Genomic DNA, 23441 nt, shown 5'->3' with positions numbered 1-23441 from the left:
TCACCTTTAGGAACATCCTCACCGTTTGCTTTTACTCAACGTCATTAGTCAGACCAATCATGCACCACGACTCAAGCATGACATATTACTGTGGAGTACATTGTCAAGTTCTGTAATAGTTAAAAACATATTAGGAAATCCTAATATGATATGTCGTCATTTATTCATCTAAGCCAGCATTGATGTTTCTTCATGCCATCTCATCATATTTCAGTTAACACGTCTGGTACCCGATCAATTTTACAACACTTCATATTCTTAATGGGTTTTGTCAACCAAGACTATTTAATAGGATACACTAAACTTTCATCTACCATTAACGAATCTTTAGGGAATAACAGTAAAATCATTCTGACACCAAGAAGTAATGATTCGAGTACACACTCCGTGATGTTAAGCGATGGCCTTTAACGATGTTTTGTCCCGAATCCTCACGTAATAATGTCTCCTAGCACAAAACCTATACATCATTGATTAAACTGTCGTGTGCATTAACATCTCTGATAATAAAACAAATAGATTATATGGATATAGGCTACCGTGTTCATTAACTTGTTAACGAGTGGTGATGAAAAATATCAACCATGACCAGATCTAACACTGTAAGAACTGATCGTTATCCGGAGTTAGATAACCCTTTCTTTCATTGATGACTCATCTATTCTTTATTTTTTGGTCCGTCTTCAATCCTTTTTATACACTTATTATTTTGGCTGTATTTCATTCTTGTTCTGATTATCTTTTGAAATTGCAGTCACCACTGATATCCATTGCATCTTCCACTAACCACGATTTCTACAGCTTCCTCTACTATCTATTTCTTCTCCAATCTCTTCCAATAACTAGTTTTTTTCTCCAGCTCTTTTCACTTTCTTGTCTCGTATTTTCCTCTAACCATCCATTGTCTGCTTCTCTAACAGATCCTTCTCCGACTTCGTCCACTAAACTCTTGCACTTTTTCTGCCTTTTGAACTAACCAGGCCTTCGCGCCCACTAAACTCTTACTCCTTTACTGCTTCGTCCATCAATAACGTCTTCTACTATACTTCTTTTCCAATTCCGCATCGCGCGTGAGCTACCGCTATCCCAGACTTTAGCGACAGAAAAACAGAATAAGATGCTGATGTAATAACATGGGTCCCTGACAGAACATATTATTAAAAAGGATAAGATTGAGTGGGAACGGATGATTGTGGTTGAGTTGGAGTAACAAAATATAAAGATGTTACTGAGGTGGGCACATAAGAATAACCATGGTTAACAAAGGGGGGAATGTTAATATTTGTATGTAATAAAAGTCTCTGGAAAAGAAGAGATTAGTGGTAAAGCTTCAGAAGGGTACTGGACTGTTTCCTCCATTTGTCATATAGCATGTCAAACCTTCATTCAATTGAACATCCAAGTATCCAACTCATCGAGGGGGGGATGGGTTGTGTATGGGGCTTATGGTGAGTGAAGTCGAAGTCGGGTATGTGGGGTACATTGTTCAAGAACTAGTGGTTAGTTGGTAAAATAGTACTGTCTGATGGTGAAACAACAGTTCTGGCTATTTCCACATATCTTAACCCCTGAGCCGCAACACCCTTTAAAAGATCTCGCTCCTTTATCAAGATATGCAGAAATCTTATGGGTCTGAAAATTGGGTTTTACAAAGCTGAGTGTATGCTAAATAATTATGTTAAGAGGGTGCATTTCCGACGGACAGCTTTCAGAATGTTGAATAAACCTATAATTGCCATATTCATATCACATATCAGACAGTTGCCCTGTTAAACGAGAAGACAGCACCTCTGCTATATGCGCAAGCCATGGAATGAATACAAAAAAACAGTGCAAAGGGAAAGTTCTTCGTATTGCGTATTTCTCGTGTCAGTTATTGATACCAGCGAGTCATTTAAATGCATGGGACGAACTAGACAAGACTTCACAACTAATTCCCTCTCGCGATGTCAGACGTAAATCAATTATCAATGCTTTTGGCTGCTTTCTTTCATGTATTAACACTGACAAGTAGAGACATGAATTAGCTCCTCTAATCACCAGAGCTTTCTCTTTCAATAAGTGGCCACCAGCTTTGATAGACCCCAAATGGCAGTTATAAACTTATCAGCTTTGAATTGGTCTTCACATTGCCCGCGTTCGTTTCACCTCTTTTCCATACGGAGAGAATATTCTGAGAAGTGGCTCGATTATATATGGTCCCTCGTGAAAAGCGTCTGGAAGCAAAACGATATGATGGTGAAAATATTGATCAAAAATATATACCCTTCGACAAAACAATACTATAACTTAATAAGTTCTAATTCCAAAGAAACGCCTTCGTTCATGTTTTATCACCTTAAATAGTGTTTTATTATATGGTATATAGACGTTAGTGTCATGATATTGGTTTAAACATGAATATACACTTTCTACACGAACACGAACGAATTTGACGTTTATTCTGCTACAGCCATATTTTTCCAGAATACGATTAGTAGCTGTTATAACACGCAAACATTACTTTATTTATAATCAATGGCCAATAGTTACACTGATAACGTTACACCCGGCGTCTTAATTCGTTACTTAAAGATGCATTATGTAAGATTTAGATCAAGAGCTGGTCGTTCTTGCTATAATAGATAATGAAAAATGAATATATTGAAAATTTCGTGCAATAGGCAGATTTAGCTCTTACATAATGCAACTTTAAAGGTGAAATGTTTTATGCTCCCCGTTCTGCATTGTGCAAAATATTTAAATAGTGGATAACGAATCAAATATTAAAAATCTGCAATTGATCATATTTATACTGTGCATTTAAAGATACATTCCGACTTACTTCCAATAAAAGTATGACATATTTGAAATATGGAAAGTAGAGACAAACAATCTTACTAGAAATATGTTGATTTTCCTGAAAAACACCCCATAAGGCACGCACAGGTAAGGCATCTTTAACGGGTGTCTTTATATTATTTCAAAGATACTTACAAAGGCTCAAATGTGTAAGAATTTAATAATGTTTTGATCAGTACGAATGAGAGATCTCTGTGTGCATGTTCTTAAACACTATATTTGACTTTTTCTGGTTTATAGTCCAGAGGTCGGAGCGGATCAAAAATAAACTTTGGAAATTTTCAAGATTCCTGTGTATTTGGAAATAGAAGGAAAGTAGGCTGTTGTCTGTGCACCCCTTCCACCCCTCACCCCAACCCACCCCTCCCCACCCCATGCCGAATTGCACACGTAGTGCTTAAGATTAAAATTATCATATCTTAGTCTAAGAAAGAAAATAATAATAACGCGACAGGCTTAAAGTAAATTTAAAGCTGATAACTTGTGAATATTGCCAAGTATGAAATGATATAAAATATACATTCATATTTACATACCAAGTATTATTTTAAGAAAACTAAATGATTTTGATGCTACTTTCTTTTCATTATTGTATTTACTTTTGTAAAAAAATTATTATGAGTGGAACTTCTCGTTAATGAAGCAAGAGAAAATAACAGATTATTGATGTTATCATTTTTTTTTCATAAGAAATAACAAAATTCGTGTTGATTCTCTAACGAAAGGAAAGGGTCTTTATAGATTTTATTTTTAATGGAGAAATGATTTTAGGAGAACAGCGTCCATCAAATCTCGATTGCATAAAAGAAAAAGCTGAGCGAGATTTATTTCACCGTACTGATCTAATAAGGCGACATCGATATGAAAGGATAACCAAATTAAAGGTGGCATTAGACAGGGTACAATTTATTGAGATAATTTTCAACATTACCAATATTTTTTTATTTCTTTAAGTCGGTTTTAATGGTATTGCAATTGAAGATAAAAATGCTCTCAAGTGGCAAAGATTGAATTGAGAAGCATTGGAAGAAAGCATCTTTACAGAATTTAAATGGCTTTCTGTCGGAAATTAGATTTAAGGTTATTCTCATCTGACCATAAATGTCTTGTACTTTTTTATATTTTCTTATCTTGAATCACGTAATGGCATATATACATGTTTGGAGGCGATGCTATGTTACTCTTTAATGTAGACTAATGTAGTTCATAAAAAACCGAACTTCCACATATGGCTAAATCCATATTGGTTGAGGAGAAATTATAAAAAAATATAGATTGTGAAAAGAATTGCAGTTAATTTTCTTTGTAGTTAAAGTAGAATCCATGATGATATATGATCGCCTTGTGATCAGAATACAGAGAGGACATCTTTGAGGGAAATATTTATGTATTTGCAATTTTGAAATATAAAGTTCGGGGAAAAATTGTACTAACAGTATTTACAAAATCAATATATATGGTCCGTCGGATAGCTGTGTTGCATCATATGGTAAATTAGGGTTGATGGCTTCAGGATAATACTGAAAATATTTTGGTTGTTTGGCGACCGTTCAGGACCCGTTCAGTATGCCCTTTCTTTTCCTCTAATACGAATGACCGACTGACATAGCTGAAACTAGCAATGCGGGTTATGTCCTTTAAGTATAACGTTCCATGTCCTTAGAGATCATGCATACTCGTTTAAAGATTTCAATGAGTTAGCAGCATTGAACTTCTTTCTAAAATGCAGTTTTATATGCAGGAACACGGAGACGTGAGAGTTTAAATAGAATGATCCCTGGAAGATGATGAAGTGCCGACGGCAGGCTATTTTCTTTTATAATATCTGTCATTGAGTAGAAGTTAGTTGTGCATTATAACCTTCTCACTGACAACTATTGGCCGCTATTTGCCCACACACACAACGGTAATATGAAAGCGCGTGTTTCCCCTAGGAACTTCTTTCCGCTCATCCAATCATTGGTAAACCGAGCCAAAGTGTAATTATACTGAAGCGAAATTGAAGCTGGACTGAGCTAGGACTGTCGGACTTACAGACTAAGTGTTGTGTAGTGGTATATAGTTAGAGAAAATTATGTGGTAAACGATTTCTCGAATCAACAACTCTATTTCATAGGACATGATTTTAGCTGGTGCCTTTTCTTAAAGAGAAACAAACGTAAGTAATTTCGAGAACTTTTAGATTTCTTACAGTTTTTGCTTACAAATTACTTTCTGTAGTTTCTTTAGAGAGAATGTTAAAGTAACTGTAATAGCTACTAAGATATTGCCAATGTTATATTGCTTTTGGTCCGATTACTCAATTGGTGATAAAAGACCTTTAAAGATTTTATCAGATTTGTCGATTTCATAGAAGCCTTTTATTTATGGCGTGATTCTAGTACATTATTAGTTGTTAGCTTAATAAAAAAAAATGGATGCTAACCAAGATTGATTTCGGTAAGAGACATTGTATTATTATACAAGATTATGACAACATTGTTAGCTGTATACGGGGTGTTAACGAATAAACAGCGGGTCAGTGATTCTAGAAAATACCTTAAGTACATGTTCTTCCTTTTACGTGTACGACAGCCATCACTAAAGTCAATTTGGTTTGATTTGGACCTTTAAGAAGCCTAGCTACTTCTAGAATCACTAGAAAAATACACAATAACATTGAAAAGACAGTTTTACAGGGTTGGAGGCGGTCCACTGTAGAATGTACAAGTTACTTGAACAACGCACAATGTTGATTATTTCTTTCTAAAAGATCTCTTTTACAATAACACAAGACATCATCTTGCAGTATTCTAGCGTGAACTATTTCCGAGAAAAAACTCTACTCGATCTTCTCTGTTGATTAATTAAAGGTTTATATAATATATTTGATCTCGCGTATTTGACAGTTTTGCATTTCTTTTAATTGTGTTACTTCGTACTTCGTAAAGCCATAGTCTAGGCTCAGCACGACAATTCTTTCGTAATTCTAGAAAACAGTGAAACACAAGACTCGTATCGGATCTCTAAGATAAATCTTGGGAAATAACCATTTAATCTATGCCACTATAGTTCCAGTGCCATTTTTCGTATCGTGTCTTCAATAATTACTGTAACCCAGCATTCAAGAAGAATTAGAAATAGGGTAGAAATGTAAGAGATATAATAAGAGAGGGCCAAATTACATGGTGTTAACTTTATTTCAATGAAATATACGTCTGTGACCAAGTTTCATTGCTGGTGGCATCAAGTTTGTTGCGCTGTAATTATAACGTATGTATTTCTGATTCTAATACCCTTGAAATAACATCATTTCAACAAGATGATTACCGTTGTTCCCGTACGGCGACTCAAATACAGATTTATAACAGAAACATTGTTGCGTCAAGATGCATTTAAAAAGAAAGCTAGTGTTTACTCTCACTGAAACGTCAACACATTGCCAATTTCTCAACCGAAACACTGCGAAGAGGATGAATTTTACTGAGTTCTTTTTATGCGAATTTCTCTAGATCAAAGTCAACATGCTTATAAAGTTGAAGTAAATGTTACCTTACACTGCAAATAAATTTTCTTTTCTTGTTAAAAAAAATTCATTTATTAGCTGACATTCGAGTAATAACATGCTGTACAAAGTGTTATTACCTATTACACGATATTTGGTTCTTGGAGTAATAACCGAAGATTAATCTGCTGTAATCTTCATCTCATACAAAATAAACTTCCCCTCGGAGAATTCAACGCTACACAGAAATTTGTTTTTTTGAAATAACTTGTCAGTAATTTAGTAGCTTTCATGAAATAAATCGAGGTATTTGACAGTTTTTGATGAGCTTTTAGTTGTATTTGTCGCAAACTAAGCTGAGTTTTAGTCTAGAATCATGCTTAATGGCCCCCCTGAACAGATATACCGGTTAAATGCCAATGCCATCCCGGTTTCTAATCTGGAAATAAATACAAGTAAAGCGCTTTAAAATGAAGAAAAATCGATAAATAAAAAAAAAATACAATTTGACTGTAATGTTCGGTCATGGAAAAAATAACTGTTTTTCCCTTCATATATACGAAACTACGTGGGTGGTTAACTAATAGTAAGTGCTGGGGAAACTGCACCACAGATAACAGTAAACTAAAAACCTAAGTCATAAAACACTATCAAACCGAGAGAATGGATCGGGAGTGGGTGCATAGTAAGCGTTCCCTGTGCTGCACGGTACCACACCTGCAGTTGAACAGGTTTCTCTTAATTTGTAATTGCCCCCCCCCCCATTTAATCCAATAAGTAGCTAATCTAAAAAAAAGCCGACAGCAAATGCTTATAAAGAAATATATTTTTATGTACAAAACATTCGTAGATGGGTATTTCAATCACTTGAGATTCTAGGCTCAGCACGACGATTTCTTTTGTAATTCTAGAAAACAGTGAAACACAAGACTCGTATCGGACCTCTAAGATAGATCTTGGGAAATAACCATTTAATCTATGCCACTATAGTTCCAGTGCCATTTTTCGTATCGTGTCTTCAATAATTACTGTAACCCAGCATTCAAGAAGAATTAGAAATAGGGTAGAAATGTAAGAGATATAATAAGAGAGGGCCAAATTACATGGTGTTAACTTTATTTCAAGTTTCATTGCTGGTGGCATCAAGTTTGTCGCGCTGTAATTATAACGTATGTATTTCTGATTCTAATATCCTTGAAAATACACCCTTTCAACAAGATGATTACCGTTGTTCCCATACGGCGACTCTTATACAGATTTATAACAGAAACAGTTTTGCGTCAAGATGCATTTAAAAAAAGAGCCAGTGGCCATCATTGTGATTTTCTACAGTCGCGTGTTAAGCCTTACAAGTACCTGTTTCAAAGTCTGAGTAGGGGATGTAACCGGCCGCCACTCGATGCTTTAAATAAGAAAATCACAATACTAGTAATATAAAAGCTCTTCCTGTCATACATAGACATCTTGAAAAATATATTAACGTCAGAACAAGTTCTGTAATTTGATTATTTTGAGACGCACAAGAGCTGTCTGGAAGTGTATATTCGGGGAACTGGACTTGTTTGTCGTTTGTATACACTTTTCTATTTTGACAAATCCTCAATGAAAATATCATTTTTATCATTGTTGTCTATTGGAGCTACATGTAAAGTCATTGCTAATTATATTCGTTTTGATATCCATGCGACGTACTAGAGCTGTCCTGAAAGTGTATATTGGAGGAATTGAACTTGTTTGTCGTTTGCAAATACCTTTCTGTATTGACAAATCCTCAATGAAAATATCATTTTTTCACTATTATATATTGAAGCTAAAGTTATTTGGATTGCAATACAAATGTATTTTTAATTTTCAGAGGACAAATGCCACACGTGGAATACAGAATTAGAATGACGATGCCATGATATATATATCGAGTGTAAATTATTACAGAATTGATTGAGTTGTCTATAAGCGAATAATGGAAGTTAGCCGATTCGATTAGTGAAATGATCAGTGTTTTAACGATATCACTACTACGACAACGGCACATGATGCAGTAATATTGTGGAAATGCTTAATAGACGTTCAAAGACCAAGTTCTGCTCTGTGGTTCTTATTGTGACCAGTCTTGGCTTAATTGTTCTCATGAGATACGTTAACTCTTCAAGCCAGACACATCAAGAAAGGGTGAGTTATTTATATGTATATACTTCTTATTTAATTACATATATTAATTCACATTCTGGCATATAACATATACTGTATTTGTAGTTAAAGACATTAAGAGAAATATTCCGATAACAACCAATATATACCCTTTGCTAATACAACTCGTTGATTACTTCACGGAACATAAACATTCTGACCCAGCTCCCAAACATAAATTCGTTAGTACTCCATGAATAGGGTAACTTTTCTGGTGATTATTGCACTGATGGTACCTTCTACAATATAGGTTCGACTTCTGAAATCCAAGTCGATCTGCTGTTTCAATTACATAGAAATGTTGTGTATCAAGCTTACTTTTTCTGATACACCGATATTTCATTTTTTTTATTTTGGAAGATTGCATAGCTAATAATTTGCGATATTCTAGCATTCTCTTAACAGCAATGCCATTATTACTACTTAGAAATGACGCACACAAATATGTAGAGCTAACTGATCAATTTCAGTGATGCATTTTGGCATGCGAGCGACCTACGTTGTCTTGGTGTTCAAGGGTTAGACAACGCCTGGATTTGCTTATCTTTTTAGAAAGTTTATTTCGGAGGCCGTTTTTACGTTTTGCGTGGAATTCATTTTTAAGTGTACAAATGATATGATCTCGTTTCATTTAAGCAATTTCATTTTTAGGGAATATTTCTTTTAAAAATAAGGTATTAATATGAATTTCAGCTTGTGACTCTGGTGGTTATAATCCCTGGTTTATTAAACAAATATATGTATTGTAAACATGGAACCTAGTCCCATCTTATTACATACAACAGCACACGTTTATTCATTTGTTTTGATTAAGCTTAGGAATTCTAATAAAACCTTTTAAAAAGTCTTTAATATTTGATAATTAAGGAAAACGGGGGGTTTATGGAGCTTTTAATTTGTAATACTAACAGGGGAAGTCTATTTCACAATAATTGATGTAGTCTGGATGTGCTCACGAAATTGGGGATATTGTTTCTAACGCAGTTTTACATTAAGAGAGGGGCTATGTAAAAGGGAATTAGACTCTAGAATGTTAAGGTTCCGGAAAAGACCTACCAGATAAGCTAGGGTGTCACTTCATCGTCACTTACAATACATGGATCTACTCCTTAATAACAATAGGACGATTTTAACATCCGTCTAAATAAACAACGCAAGTTCATCTTTAGTGCAAAAATAACTTTGAAGAGATCCTCTATTTCTATTTTTTTTAAAGCTGATTGCAATATTAATTATTAAAGATTCCGTGTGGATGATTACACCAAGGAGTCGTGCTTAGAATTTGTTATTAGAAACTAGATTATACAGTGGACTATATCTACATGTATATATACTCTTCAAAAAAAGTAGGGGATATTCAGAAACAATACAAAACTGCGGAAATGCACTGCTGATTTTATTAGAGGTAACCAGTGTATGTTAATAAAAGGCTAATTGCCTGCACATGAACATAAACAGTTTATCTGGGCAGCTTATCTGACGGCCCCATTTCACGCCCAAAGAGATACACTGTCAAAAGTGAAAATGGACGTTTTTGATTTTTGTCTTAATAATGAGTAATTGCTCCACCAATCCTCAGACATTCAGCAGTTCGTCGTGGCATGCTCCTAATCAACCGCCCAATCACGATTTGGGACAATCTGACCCACACCTCTTGCAGTGCCACGGCCAATTCTTGCAGTGTTGGCGTTGACGTCGACGAACACGTCTCCCGATCATGTCCCAGACATGCTCTATAGGGGAAAGGTCAGGACTCATGGCTGGCCAAGGTATATGGACAATATGGTGACGCTGGAGATGGTCATTCACGACACGAGCGCGGTGGGCACGGGCATTATCATCTTGAAAGATGAAACGTCGACCTGCACGTTGAGCAAAGGGCAGAACTATCGGTGCCAGGATGTGGTCACGGTAGTACACACCTGTGATTCTTCCTTAAACAATATGCAAGTCCGTTCTGTCAGTCATGGTGATTCCTCCCCACATTATAACAGACCCACGCCCGAATCTGTCATGCTGTCTGACGTTAACGTTAGCATGACGCTCATTTACACGCCTCCAAACGCGCGCACGCCTATCGGTGAAATTCGGAGTATATCTGGACTCATCTGAGAACATAACACACGTCCATCGACGATTACCCCAATTTCTACGCTGTCTACACCATTGATGCCCGTTTGCCATGTGCTGGCGAGTTAATGGAGGCACAACACGCGGTCGTCGCGCATGCAAATGGGCTGCATGTAGTCGATTTCTAATCGGTTGGGGTGTAACTCGAATTCCTGTAACTTGGTACCAGTTTACAGAAAGCTGATTGGCCGTTTGTCCTCGATTTTGCAGGACCTGTGTACGAATGTATCGATCCTGGGCTTGTGTAGTGGCTCTAGTACGACCTGAACGAGGTCTATCATCAACATTGTGTGTTTGTTGGTACCGGTTCTACCGTCTGCTGATCACAGACTGTGATACATTTAGCATGTTGGCTACTGCTCGCTGTGTAGAACCCATTTGAAGCATGCCAATAGCACGTACACGTTCATCATGTTAAAAAAGTCTCATTGCAAATTAAACGTAACACACTAAAGCAAAGATACGCTAAACAGTAAATCTTATGTAAGAACCGATAGGAAAGCAAACATGGATAGGATAAACTAGCACGCGGCAGTTTTCATCAACCCTTCCTTGAAGTGTCAAATTTGACAATGAACCCCTCCCACGTGTATGGCGCTATTGCGTGTTGCACATGCAGCTCAGTGGTTCTGTTGGGCTATAAGTTCTTCATCTGTGAACATACTCTCAAATCATGTCAAGTGTCCATGACTATTTATCATATCACAACCTGCATAGGTATTTGCATTTCAATATCCCCTACTTTTTTAAGAGTATATTACGTGTTAGTGTTAGCAACCAAGGTTAGTTATTATGGCATGGCGACAGTTTTATGAGAATTCGTCTTTGTACCACAAGTTATAAGAAAGTAACGGGTTTATCAAGTCTTTCAGAAAGTAGTCTTACTTTACTTATATATTTCAATATGGACATATATGGTCGCTTTCCGTGTATGATATAGGCTTACTTCTGTGATTTACCTTCATTGAGATACAATGTTTGTTTCTGGCTTAGCAGCTTCCGGAAAACGAGTCTTTTGTGTATTTGAATATATGGACTTTTGTAGCCCCTTGTATTAAACGATACCCGGTTTGATTCCCGAATCGATTTACTTGGTCCTCGTATGGCTTTTGTACACATAACAAATACGACGAGTGGTGAAAACCATGGTCGAAACTGGAACATTCTAGAGTCTAATTGCAACTGTTCGTATAAATGATGACTCATGGTCTACTCTCTGTCCTGTGTTATTTCGAGTTTAAATAAAATTCCTGTTGACTTTGTCTCCTTCGGTAGAAGTGTATGCATGGATTACACAGCGGATATCGCGGGTTCGATTCCCGACATGACAAATGTCCAGTTTTTGTCATTGTTTTATGTGTCTGTCTTGCTTGTTTCTCTGTAGTTATTGTTATATGTGGTGTGGCCTTCCTGTAATTAATATATTTAGGGTAACTTTTTACTATATCAGCATAGCTTCAAAGGGACCACCGTGACATAAATATGATGCTTCTTAATATCTACTTTGCTTATTAATATTGATTCATATTATCTATACACTGTTCTTTACATGTTTAGTTTGTCTCATGGAAGCCAGACATCCGACGAAAGTGTTTTAAACCTGTACATATTTATACTTCTGGGTTCGATGTTAGAAAACAGAATTCGGTCTAGTCTATGAAAAAGGACATTGACCGATCAGATTAGTACAGTATCGTGAAATATCTGGATGCCAATCTATTGGGCGAACGTACAAGGTTGAATACTCTGGATGCAGGGCTGTAATGCTCAAGGTTCCTGAAAATCATTATACATGTATATGTTTTTGATATAGTTTGTTGTCGTTACCTTTATCAGTCGGTCGGTCGGTCGGTCAGCCCTGATCGGTCATTGGAACTGGTCAAGCAAACGTAAAAGCTGGCTATTTCTCTTTTTATCGATACCGTATAGGTTTTTAATGGAAAGCTCTATAACATCAATTTTACACAGAGTTATTTTCCTTTATATAGGCCTATAGCATAGATTTCATATAGCATTGTTAACCGGTTGATTAATGCTAGGTTCCCACTATCACGATTGAAATCTTGGTTTTAATCGTGGAGTAATCGTGGTGATCCTGTCATGTCTTATCATATATTGATGTCCGTCTTAGCAATCGTGTTGATTGTATCGAAACGTATCTGAACGTATCTGCACGTACCAGATCGTGGACACATAGCATAAGAGAGAAAGAGAGGAGAGAGAGAGAGAGAGAGAGAGAGAGAGGGGGGGTTAACGTCCACTCGACACAAACTAGGTCATTTCGGGACTAACATATGGTTTAATTTTGCCACGTTCGAAACCACGCCAGTTGACTCAATGCCAGGCTTTATGATACAGCACGCACGTGCTAACCATTCGGCCATCCAACCCCCCATAGCATGAGGCACAACTGCATAAACCGTGTACTCGAAGAGTAGGGTAAGTAGTTACCACGCACATAATTAACGCCAATTTGTCCCTGACCAATATCCGTTGCAGTCGAAGCGAAGAAATTCTGTGCTTGCACACAGTTGGCGCTATTTTGTCCAGACCAATATTCTTTCCACATATTTTATTATAGTCTGAGGGATCGGGCATACTATTCTGTCAGCTTTATTGTATTATGGACGAAACACATTATTTTAACATGACATAATAGACATTTATGTGATACCAGCTTTTCTTATTAATGAATTGAATGTCACATTAATATTTTCTCTATGTTGTGTTTATTCCCTAATTTGGACATATAACAAAAATATCACTTTTAAACTACGTTTCATGAATCTGGTGATTCCGTCATCTGAAATCAATAATCATTATAAATAAATCAATTTACTTCCTCATTGGTATTACTAGAAATAAATGAAATGAAATGGTGTTTAACGTTCCTCTATTCTACCCGACTGGGCTACTAAAACGGGAAGAGAAATAATAATTGAACGAAAAATGAAAATTTCGAGCCTTAAGATAGGACTGTTATACATGTATCTATCTATATATATATATATTTGTGACTGTCGTTTGTCTGTCTGTCTGTCTGTCTGTCTGTTCGGGGTTGGCGGCTACACTAGGTCTGCCCCAAGTCTGAAATTTGGGGTATAGGGGTAGCTCGGACCGGGGAGTAACATAGGCCAGGTGGCGTTAGTCTACCACTTCCGGTTTCGGAGTTATGACCCCCGAGCGAAGCCGGTCTGTTCGGGGTTGGCGGCTACACTAGGTCTGCCCCGAGTCTGAAATTTGGGGTATAGGGGTAGCTTGGACCGGGGAGTAACATAGGCCAGGTGGCGTTAGTCTACCACTTCCGGTTTCGGAGTTATGACCCCCGAGCGAAGTCTGTCTGTTCGGGATTGGCGGCTACATCTGCCCCGAGTCTGAAATTTTGGGTATAGTGGTAGCTCGGACCGGGGAGTAATATAGGCCAGGTGGCGTTAGTCTACCACTTCCGGTTTCGGAGTTATGACCCCCGAGCGAAGTCTGTCTGTTCGGGGTTGGCGGCTACACTAGGTCTGCCCCGAGTCTGAAATTTGGGGTATAGCGGTAGCTCGGACCGGGGAGCAACGAAAAATTAGAGTGGTGTTATTTCGAGCCTTAAGATAGGGCTGTTCAACTGGTCTGCTATACATGTATCTATCTATATATATATATATATTTGTGACTGTCGTTTGTCTGTCTGTCTGTCTGTCTGTCTGTCTGTTCGGGGTTGGCGGCTACATTAGGTCTGCCCCAAGTCTGAAATTTGGGGTATAGGGGTAGCTCGGACCGGGGAGTAGCATAGGCCAGGTGGCGTTAGTCTACTACTTCCGGTTTCGGAGTTATGACCCCCGAGCGAAGCCGGTCTGTTCGGGGTTGGCGGCTACACTAGGTCTGCCCCGAGTCTGAAATTTGGGGTATAGGGGTAGCTTGGACCGGGGAGTAACATAGGCCAGGTGGCGTTAGTCTACCACTTCCGGTTTTGGAGTTATGATCCCCGAGCGAAGTCTGTCTGTTCGGGGTTGGCGGCTACATCTGCCCCGAGTCTGAAATTTGGGGTATAGGGAGGCAGACCACCATTAAATTTCATCATCTCGGTACCCACGAATTGTAGTTCGTCTATTTATAGCAATTCTCTCTCTCTTTCTTTTCTCCCCTTTTGCATGCCCATTTGTGTTGATTTTTTGGTCTAGAATGGACGAAGAGGGTTTGAATTAACATTTTCTGCCAGGTTTTGGTAAATATTCATGATTTTGAGGCGGAAGGATAAGAGGGTTATCAGGTTAGCTACGGCGATATGTACGGCAACTAGTTACATGTTTTTAGTATGCTTCTTCAAGTTTGTGTATCTCAAAATTTTGGTGGTCAACCTCATACAAATTTTAGTGCAAAGACATGACCATTTGTTCCTCTGTCTGTAGTGAAAAGCATTCAGCCCAACGAAAATTTGGGGAAAAGTTGGAGGTGGGCAAAGAGGCCAGAATTAACATTGAAGTCAATGGGGAAATTAATGGTGGTCTGCCTCCATAGGGGTAGCTCGGACCGGGGAGTAACATAGGCCAGGTGGCGTTAGTCTACCACTTCCGGTTTCGGAGTTATGACCCCCGAGCGAAGCCGGTCTGTTCGGGGTTGGCGGCTACACAAGTTCTGCCCCGACTCTGAAATTTGGGGTATAGGGGTAGGTCGGACCGGGGAGTAACATAGGCCAGGTGGCGTAAGTCTACCACTTCCGGTTTCGGAGTTATGACCCCCGAGCGAAGTCTGTCTGTTCGGGGTTGGCGGCTACACTAGGTCTGCCCCGAGTCTGAAATTTGGGGTATAGGGGTAGCTCGGACCGGGGAGTAATATAGGCCAGGTGGCGTTAGTCTACCACTTCCGGTTTCGGAGTTATGACCCCCGAGCGAAGCCGGTCTGTTCGGGGTTGGCGGCTACACTAGGTCTGCCCCGAGTCTGAAATTTGAGGTATAGGGGTAGCTTGGACCGGGGAGTAACATAGGCCAGGTGGCGTTAGTCTACCACTTCCGGTTTCGGAGTTATGACCCCCGAGCGAAGTCTGTCTGTTCGGGGTTGGCGGCTACACTAGGTCTGCCCCGAGTCTGAAATTTGGGGTATAGGGGTAGCTTGGACCGGGGAGTAACATAGGCCAGGTGGCGTTAGTCTACCACTTCCGGTTTCGGAGTTATGACCCCCGAGCGAAGCCGGGTATCCTGCTAGTATATTATTATATTTGCTTAAACTTTCTATTAACACAAGCAACCATCATCCGGTTAAACAACCGTAATTCTGTTTGATTTACATAATCGATGCTATATTATAAACAAACAGCATCGATTATCTAGAAGATCTGATATCACTTCTCATTTACTATTGTAGTTCACGCAGCTACCATTTGTTTAGGGGGTGGGGGTAAAATTAATCTTTCTAATAGAATTCGGAACTTGGATCTATAAATTAAGATGTCCGAAGTCCAAATGTATCGTTTTTGAAAAACAAATTCTAAAATAAGGAATTGCGTAAATCCATTATGATAGTGATAAAATATCAATGAATACCAATATCACTATTGTTAACCCTCTTCACCGGAAATGTCTATGGGTTCCGTTTTCATTTTTTAACTAAAAACAAATCTTACCTCTTTAAACATAATTTAAGCCAACAGAATGATACATTAAACACCATTTGCATTGGCTCATATTCCGCTGTCTATGCAAGAAAATGTAGACATAGTGAAGTGCATTTTATTATTGATTAGTTTCAAACAACCAATATATGAAATATATTTTTTTCATCTTGTAATCGGGTAGCTTTGTCATTTTAATCATATTCTTAAATGCAGTAAATTAAAGCGTCGACAGAAATTAAGATCCCGGCATATTAAAACATTTACATCACTTCCGTGTGAAGTAAATCTGACATTTTAAATATAACATCTAGACAATCTTAATACTTATCTCGTTCATATTTTAAATCGTAAATAGGTTTTACACTTTTTGTAGATTTGGCTGTCTACAGCGCTAATACGTAATCGGCTTACACTAATAACCTACTATTGAACCTCGGACATTTATGAGGTCCGTGGGGAAAGCCTTATTCTAGACCCTTTGTCTTGGGAGTGAGTTCTTTTAATCTAGGAGTCGTTTGACTAAGTATTTTAGACAATGGCAACAGTTCAGGACTACGTGTTTGACAAAAACCCATTAAATGTTAAATGGACTACCGTAGCAGAAGGATGCTGTCAAGTTAGCCATAATTACTCTACTTATATAGGTTACTGATTTAAGTTCTAGCCGCCTGAGGTGTAATAAAAAGGAAACGGTTTATGTTTTCCAAGATTAAAGATCAACGAAAACGCGACACACATTGAAAGGAGTCGTACCCAAATTTAGCTTTCATTTAACTTCATTTTGAACCTGAATTAACCTGTCTCCTGGTTCTTTGCAGGCACGATCAGTTTGACAGAGGAATTGGTGCTTTTTTGGAAATCTTTAGCGGTCGATAAAAAAAATAAATTTGACTTGTTTACATTTGCCTCATGCATATTCAAATTAGATGCGTGCGAAATCTGATTAGATTACTGCTTTGAATAATATGATACAAATAACACGTAGTTTGTTGTTCAAATTCATAGTGTATCGTTAACATATGTGACAAAATTTTAATGTTGAAAATATCCTTTGAATTACTCATCTATTAGAAGCAATCGTCGACATGGATTGATTGTGCCTCCCAATACGGTTAAGGTCTTGTGAGCGAAGTTCCCTTTTAGGAACTAACAGATGAGTTGGGTTCTTTGGAGGAAGTTCTGATTTTATGAGACGGGCGATCCATTTAATTGGATTCATGATCCCTATTATATAGGATGAGTATGCCTACTGTGGATGCGGAAGCCATCTATAATAAGCATGTTTGATTGAAGTCTTGTGAGTGAAGTTGTGTTGGAAAACCATTCTGTCATTCCGTTAATCTTTATTTTTCATTTTCACTCAGACCATCGTTTGTCCGGAAATTACGTTTACACACGTTTGGTTTTAGTGTAGAGATAGAATGAGGGTTTCGATAAAATATACAGAAAGAAAACTGAAAAGTTCCAGACTGAAGTGTTAACACCACCCAGAGATAGGTCAACCATTCCATACAATATATAACAATCCTGGCTTTCTAAAAGTATGCCAGAATATCCAGATTTTTGGTTCTGATAATGTTATTGACGATGTAAGTTAAATAGGATTTCAATCTTAAGATCCTGGTAAGTCGTAGCCCGAAGCAAGGAAATCTATATTTGTGATCGAATATATATCATTGGAGTATGTATTAATGGCTTGTTTTCTTGAAGTCAATATACATTTGAAATAAATCATCACAAAATATCAGATTTTGCCCACTGATTATGTCATTTCAAGATATTAGAAGTCAATGATTCCCACCTTTCAATATTTTTCAGATTTCGATGATATTAAGAAGTAATTTAAATGAACACATCACATTAGCACTTTTGGTCGTAAGGTAAATAAGAAACTGCGCTTTGTATTTGATATGTGGGAGAAGAAACAATTAATTCATTTTCAGATTCGTGTGGTCGTATTTCAGGAACAAAACATATACATAAACAGATATATTTCAAAACAAAATCAATCAATTTCCATGAACTGATTACCGCCATTTTAGCAGCACCGTACATGTTAGAATATCATCTTTTAAAAAATCAATTTCGATTATTGACCAGTAGTCCCTGACAATCAGTTCCTCGTTGCTGAGGCGCATATAACAACACCCGGAAAATTGTTGCCAATCCACCGAAGATAAAACAATATTTAAAAAAACTATTTGATTACATTTGAGGATACGATTTACAATTCTAAACTATGATGACTAGAAAATGATATTAGTCTTTTGGGTTTTTGTCGTTTCTAATTTGTAAGTTAAGCTAGTCCGTGTGAAATCATAAAAAGAATATTGTGTCATTGTCAGTCAAAGAGCAGGCCCAACGATTCTAATTATACAAGTTTTGCTTTAGTACTTATATGATTATGTGCAGATATGTGACAGTTAGTTGTTTAATATAAGATCAATAAGTCCCTCTAGCCACGATGTCTGTAGATTTTGATTAATGAACCATCAAATACATACTGACAACATTTCGATAGACCAGAAAACAAACTTAAACTTGCTGAATAAAGCCGGTATTACACCAAACCTTAAAGCCAAACCATTTTACTGATTTAGGATCATAGCGAACCAGTCAAAAATGAAAACTGTCGTCTCTACAAAATGACATATCATGCACGAGGCATGGTAGTCTATACTTATACTTTTCTAGAACACTTGATACCACTTTCCAATTATTTGGACAATATTCCAAAACAAGGGAACGAGTATGTTTATAGTGTCCGCCATTTTTAGTATATATGGAAACCACAAAAATTACTACTTTTGCATGAAATAGATATCAATACTAAGCTTGATTAATAGACAATAGACAGATCAAATATATCGCCAAATTTTCATTTTTAAGGCAATATCCTGAATGGCGATCGACATGCCTGTAAAATAAAATGATTCCCGACATCTCATCAACTGTTTGGTTATATGGAGCTTTTACCCTTTCGCTTCTGCGCCTCATCAATTCCCCAGAGACGAACCATTGTTCATAATTTCTCCCGTGTGCGTCTAGCTTTACATGTCTGTCGCTGTTCTCTCATAGTCTCCACTAAATAAACCTAAATGAATTTCTCTAGATTTCTACCATTCTTACCCTCAGAAGTCTACTCACGATCACCATTTTCAGTTAGACTCGCATAAAGAGAGATCTATATCTCTTTAGCTGTAGACTATAATAAAATCATAAGCAGGATAACCGAAAATCGAGTTGTATTAATCAGACACAAATGGTCACAGGGGATTGTCTTCCAATGAACGATGCCACTGATGTCCAAACGTGGTCTGGGAGAGCGGTCAAGTGACTATTAGAGCCAATAAAGGTCATAATTAACTATCTAGTAGGAAGATGAGAAGTTACCCAGATGGAAATCTCGAGGACAAATCGTTCTTATATTAGATTCTTATAGTACACTTCAAATATCTTTAATACCCGGATGTAAAAATTGGGTTGATCTGAATCCGTGATCTGGATCGCTATAGATGCTTTGTTTCTATTCGTAATTAATTATTTCTTATAATAATTATCACTTATCATGGAATGTTTATTAAGTTAGCAGTCCCTTAACTAATTATTCTGAAATAACCCTTTGATCTAGGAAATGCTAGGGTTATCAATAAATTCTATTGATGTTTAACTGTTCTTTGGCTGAGTTGATGCAGTTCATCTGACTTCATTAAATCTTATTCATAGAGTTATTGTGGTCGTGAAAGAAACTCAATCGCCATGAATATTATTTTAGCTTGCGCTAAATATAGCGTTTAACACGGTTCGTTATTACCAATAATAGATAGTAATTCTAATGTTAACAAGTCTTTCACATAATATCGTCTCTTATTCTTATTTTACACTAGCTTAAATTATCACCGCTTTTCGCAAATGCCTATCAAGGAATTGTGTCTAACATGTCCCCCCCCCCCCACACACACACACATGCCCCCACCCTCGGTCATTTTAGATCTATTGAAAGAGAGATTTTTTTTTGTCTGTGTACATTGTAGAAACACCTTCGACTCTGGAAATAATTGAAATATTTCCTTGAAGTTGTACAGATATGTGGAACCAGTAATCAAAATGGAATTCAATACTAAGGAAGAGGTTTTCAATGTGTTAAAATAATTAGTTAATTTCTTCAAAATTAAATTAGGTTGAGTTTCTTTTAGGATGATTATAGTTATATGAAAACCCAACATACCTTTATTACATGGCAGGAGCAAATCCAAATTTGCTTTCTAGTTTATATTTCATAGTTGGCATGTAATAATTTCTATTAAATTAATCTGAATTTGCTCTACAAATCCGACAGGGACAGCTGTCTAGTCGTTCGGATGGTTACGAAAAACCGAGGTCCCGTGTATACATTGGCGTGCACATTAAAGATTCCTTTCTCAGTTGGAATTCGATATAAGAGCAGGCCATAGTGCGGCTGCCCGGGCAAAATTCCCTCATAGCATACTGTATGGCGTATGCCTGTCTTCATTGGCCCAGTTCGGAGCAGAACAGTAGGACGTTAAACTCCATTTCATTTCATTTCATTTCTCTTTGATATTGAAGTATTAGTCTGCTCGTTTTAAATTACCATCGTTGAAATTTGTTGTAATAGCTGTATAACTTTACTGCATTGCTAAGAGAAGGGTGCATCCTTCAGCATTTGTATGCCAATTTATATTTGGTACAACGCCCATAAAACGCATCGCAAAACAGAAATGTGGCTCTAGTGCTGTTCTCTAGATTTTGAAAATACGACAAGTTAGATCACTTTTATACTCGTAAAATTGGTTTCTGCCATTCTCCTAAGGGGAAATACACACATGTATTATTATCATTATTACAACCTGTAATCAATAGCGAAATAACTCAAAGTAACCAAATTTGGGAATGCCCCTTTAAGTCTGAAAGTTTTCTTTGAAATCCACGAAGAAAATTGGGGCATAATTCAACTGAATCGTGAGATGTGGCAGACGCTTTTCTCGCAGAAGTTCACAGCTAAGCTATACTGTGTACAAATTCAGATAATTTCTTCTGTTTGATTGATTTGTTATTCTTGAAAATTTTCTAATATTTCTCTCTTGAGTGGGAAGTTAAACAGTTAATTTTTTTTTTTCTAAAATAAAAATCAATGTTGTCTGTAAGTGTATATTTAATATAAACACAACCCGGCTCACACTTCATATACACATCACAGCAGAAATAAACCTAGTACGATGTATCTGACTTTTCCCGTGGCCATATTGATTGGATATTATGGCTGTTGAAGCCCAGGAAGAATCAGGAAGGAAGACAAGACCGTCTTTTCGGTCATAGTTTTTTTTTTCTTTTTTACGAACCTTTTCACAGAGATTCCTGTTGTTGTTAGTTAGTTGTATTTTACGTCCGCTTCCACCGAGGTGATATCGCAGACAATCACACAGAGATTCCTACACTTACATACCTTATAGTATATACTGTTCGAAAGCTCAAGGGGGTCACGGTGCCTCAGTGAGTAAGGCGCTGTTCAGTACGCAGGAGGTTCGGGGTACGTTCCCGTTGTTGGCCAAGAAAGTTCCCTGATATTTTTCCAGAGTGTCATTGGTGCAGAATGGAGGATCTGGAAATGAAAAGCGTCTAGTCGTTCTTATGGAGAGAAAAACCGAGATCCCATGTAAATAACCCTGAAGCATACATTATGCAAGAGCTAAATCTGCCAATTGCAGGTCTTACTTTATAGGCCTGAAATGTTATCTAAATTATTTTAATTAGACATTAATTAACTTATCGAGACCATCACCAACTCTCGATGTCATCGCTAGCATGTGTTATTTACTGGATTAAAACCCGATCTGCTGCTCAACGCTCATTGATAAATGATTAAATACAAATATGGATAATCGAGACTTTAGTAATGATGATCGAGGCTAGGCCCTAAATTCTCTGTTCAGAGTGGATCAATTGGACTGAAATCTTCAGCAAATTCCCTTTACATGTGCAGAAAAGTATCTCAAATCTTTCTACGATTTATGGACTCAATCATGTATCGCTATTTCTAAATTATTCTACATATTGTTTTTGACGCAACTTCCACCTTACTAGATCTAAGAAGTTTAGAAAGATAAGTTATTAAGCTTTCAATCCATATTGTGTTTCAGGAAGCAAATCGCTTTGAACACTAATTCTGTCCTTGCCATCAGTCCGTCAGACATTTCGGAAATAAATCAGGAAAATCAATGCGCTTCTTGCCAATGATATAATGGTCTTAACGGGGTTAAAAGAACGTAATGACATTAATCCATTCGTTTAATTCCGGTTTTTTATCGACTAGTTTATGTAAAATTTGGTTTGATCTGACATAATACTAAATCACATCTGTATCATGTCACGAGTGAAATCGGGATGCCAATATACTAATCCTGTTCTAGTTGTTGGTATTGATTCTTCTGTTAGAATTGAACATTTAAATCATTATTTGCTTTTCTTTCATGCACACTATTCACTCTTTCCTCGTGAACAGACTTTGGCATCCACACATTTTAGCCATAGCCTTATTCCTGAATGCTTTACTAATTTATTGGATTTACGAGTTATTCTATATACCTGTGTGATTTGATGATTTATTTGGAAAAAAAAACATTCAAATTAATTTATCTATCAAATCCCTCTGAAAACATTTTAATCGCAAGAAAACTACCCCATGACACAAGAATAAATTTTAATTAATCTTGTTTGGCCCGTCACTTGATTGAGGGATCATCCAATTATAACTTGTATCTGTTGTTAGTCGCTTTCCATTTACCATAAATATCGAAGCAGAGATACATTCTTGGATTATTCTATGCCAGCTTCTTTTTCCGTCGTGTAATCGTTGAGTCTATTGGACGCTTAAGTCCCCCAATGTTCCCACAACCGTTAGATCAACCTATAAGAGGCACTCCTTACAGGCTGTCAGTGGCACCTTTACATTCTTGTCCTGTGCGTGTTCCATTGGTAGTTTTCAGGGAATCCAATATTGTTCTGGTAAGATTGAGTTCCTCGCTACTTTCCATATATACCAAATATGTCATGCTTTTATTGGAATAACTACACTATAAATACTTTCGTGGGCATGCATCTTTAATTACATACCATCTTTGATTATTTATCACGCAAGATTTTGTTTTAAAGACATTTTCACATTGTCTTTTCACTACTATTACT

At 37.2% G+C, this 23441-nt stretch overlaps 1 protein-coding gene across 1 annotated transcript in view; it reads left to right on the top strand.

Moving 5' to 3' along the window:
- Positions 1–4690: 4690 nt before the first annotated feature.
- LOC126811001 (uncharacterized) overlaps positions 4691–23441 on the top strand; it is an 82628-nt gene continuing 63877 nt past the window's right edge. Inside the window, exons 1-2 of the mRNA XM_050536460.2 lie at positions 4691–4999; positions 8181–8494. Of these exons, the coding sequence (XP_050392417.1) occupies positions 8378–8494 (117 nt within the window). The 5' untranslated portion in view covers positions 4691–4999; positions 8181–8377. The remainder of the gene's footprint in view (positions 5000–8180; positions 8495–23441) is intronic.

Source organism: Patella vulgata, chromosome 2 (assembly GCF_932274485.2).
Source record: "Patella vulgata chromosome 2, xgPatVulg1.2, whole genome shotgun sequence".
Classification (NCBI taxonomy): domain Eukaryota; kingdom Metazoa; phylum Mollusca; class Gastropoda; family Patellidae; genus Patella; species Patella vulgata.
The sequence above is the reverse complement of the archived record's forward strand: the minus strand, read 5'-3'. Positions and strand labels throughout refer to the sequence as shown.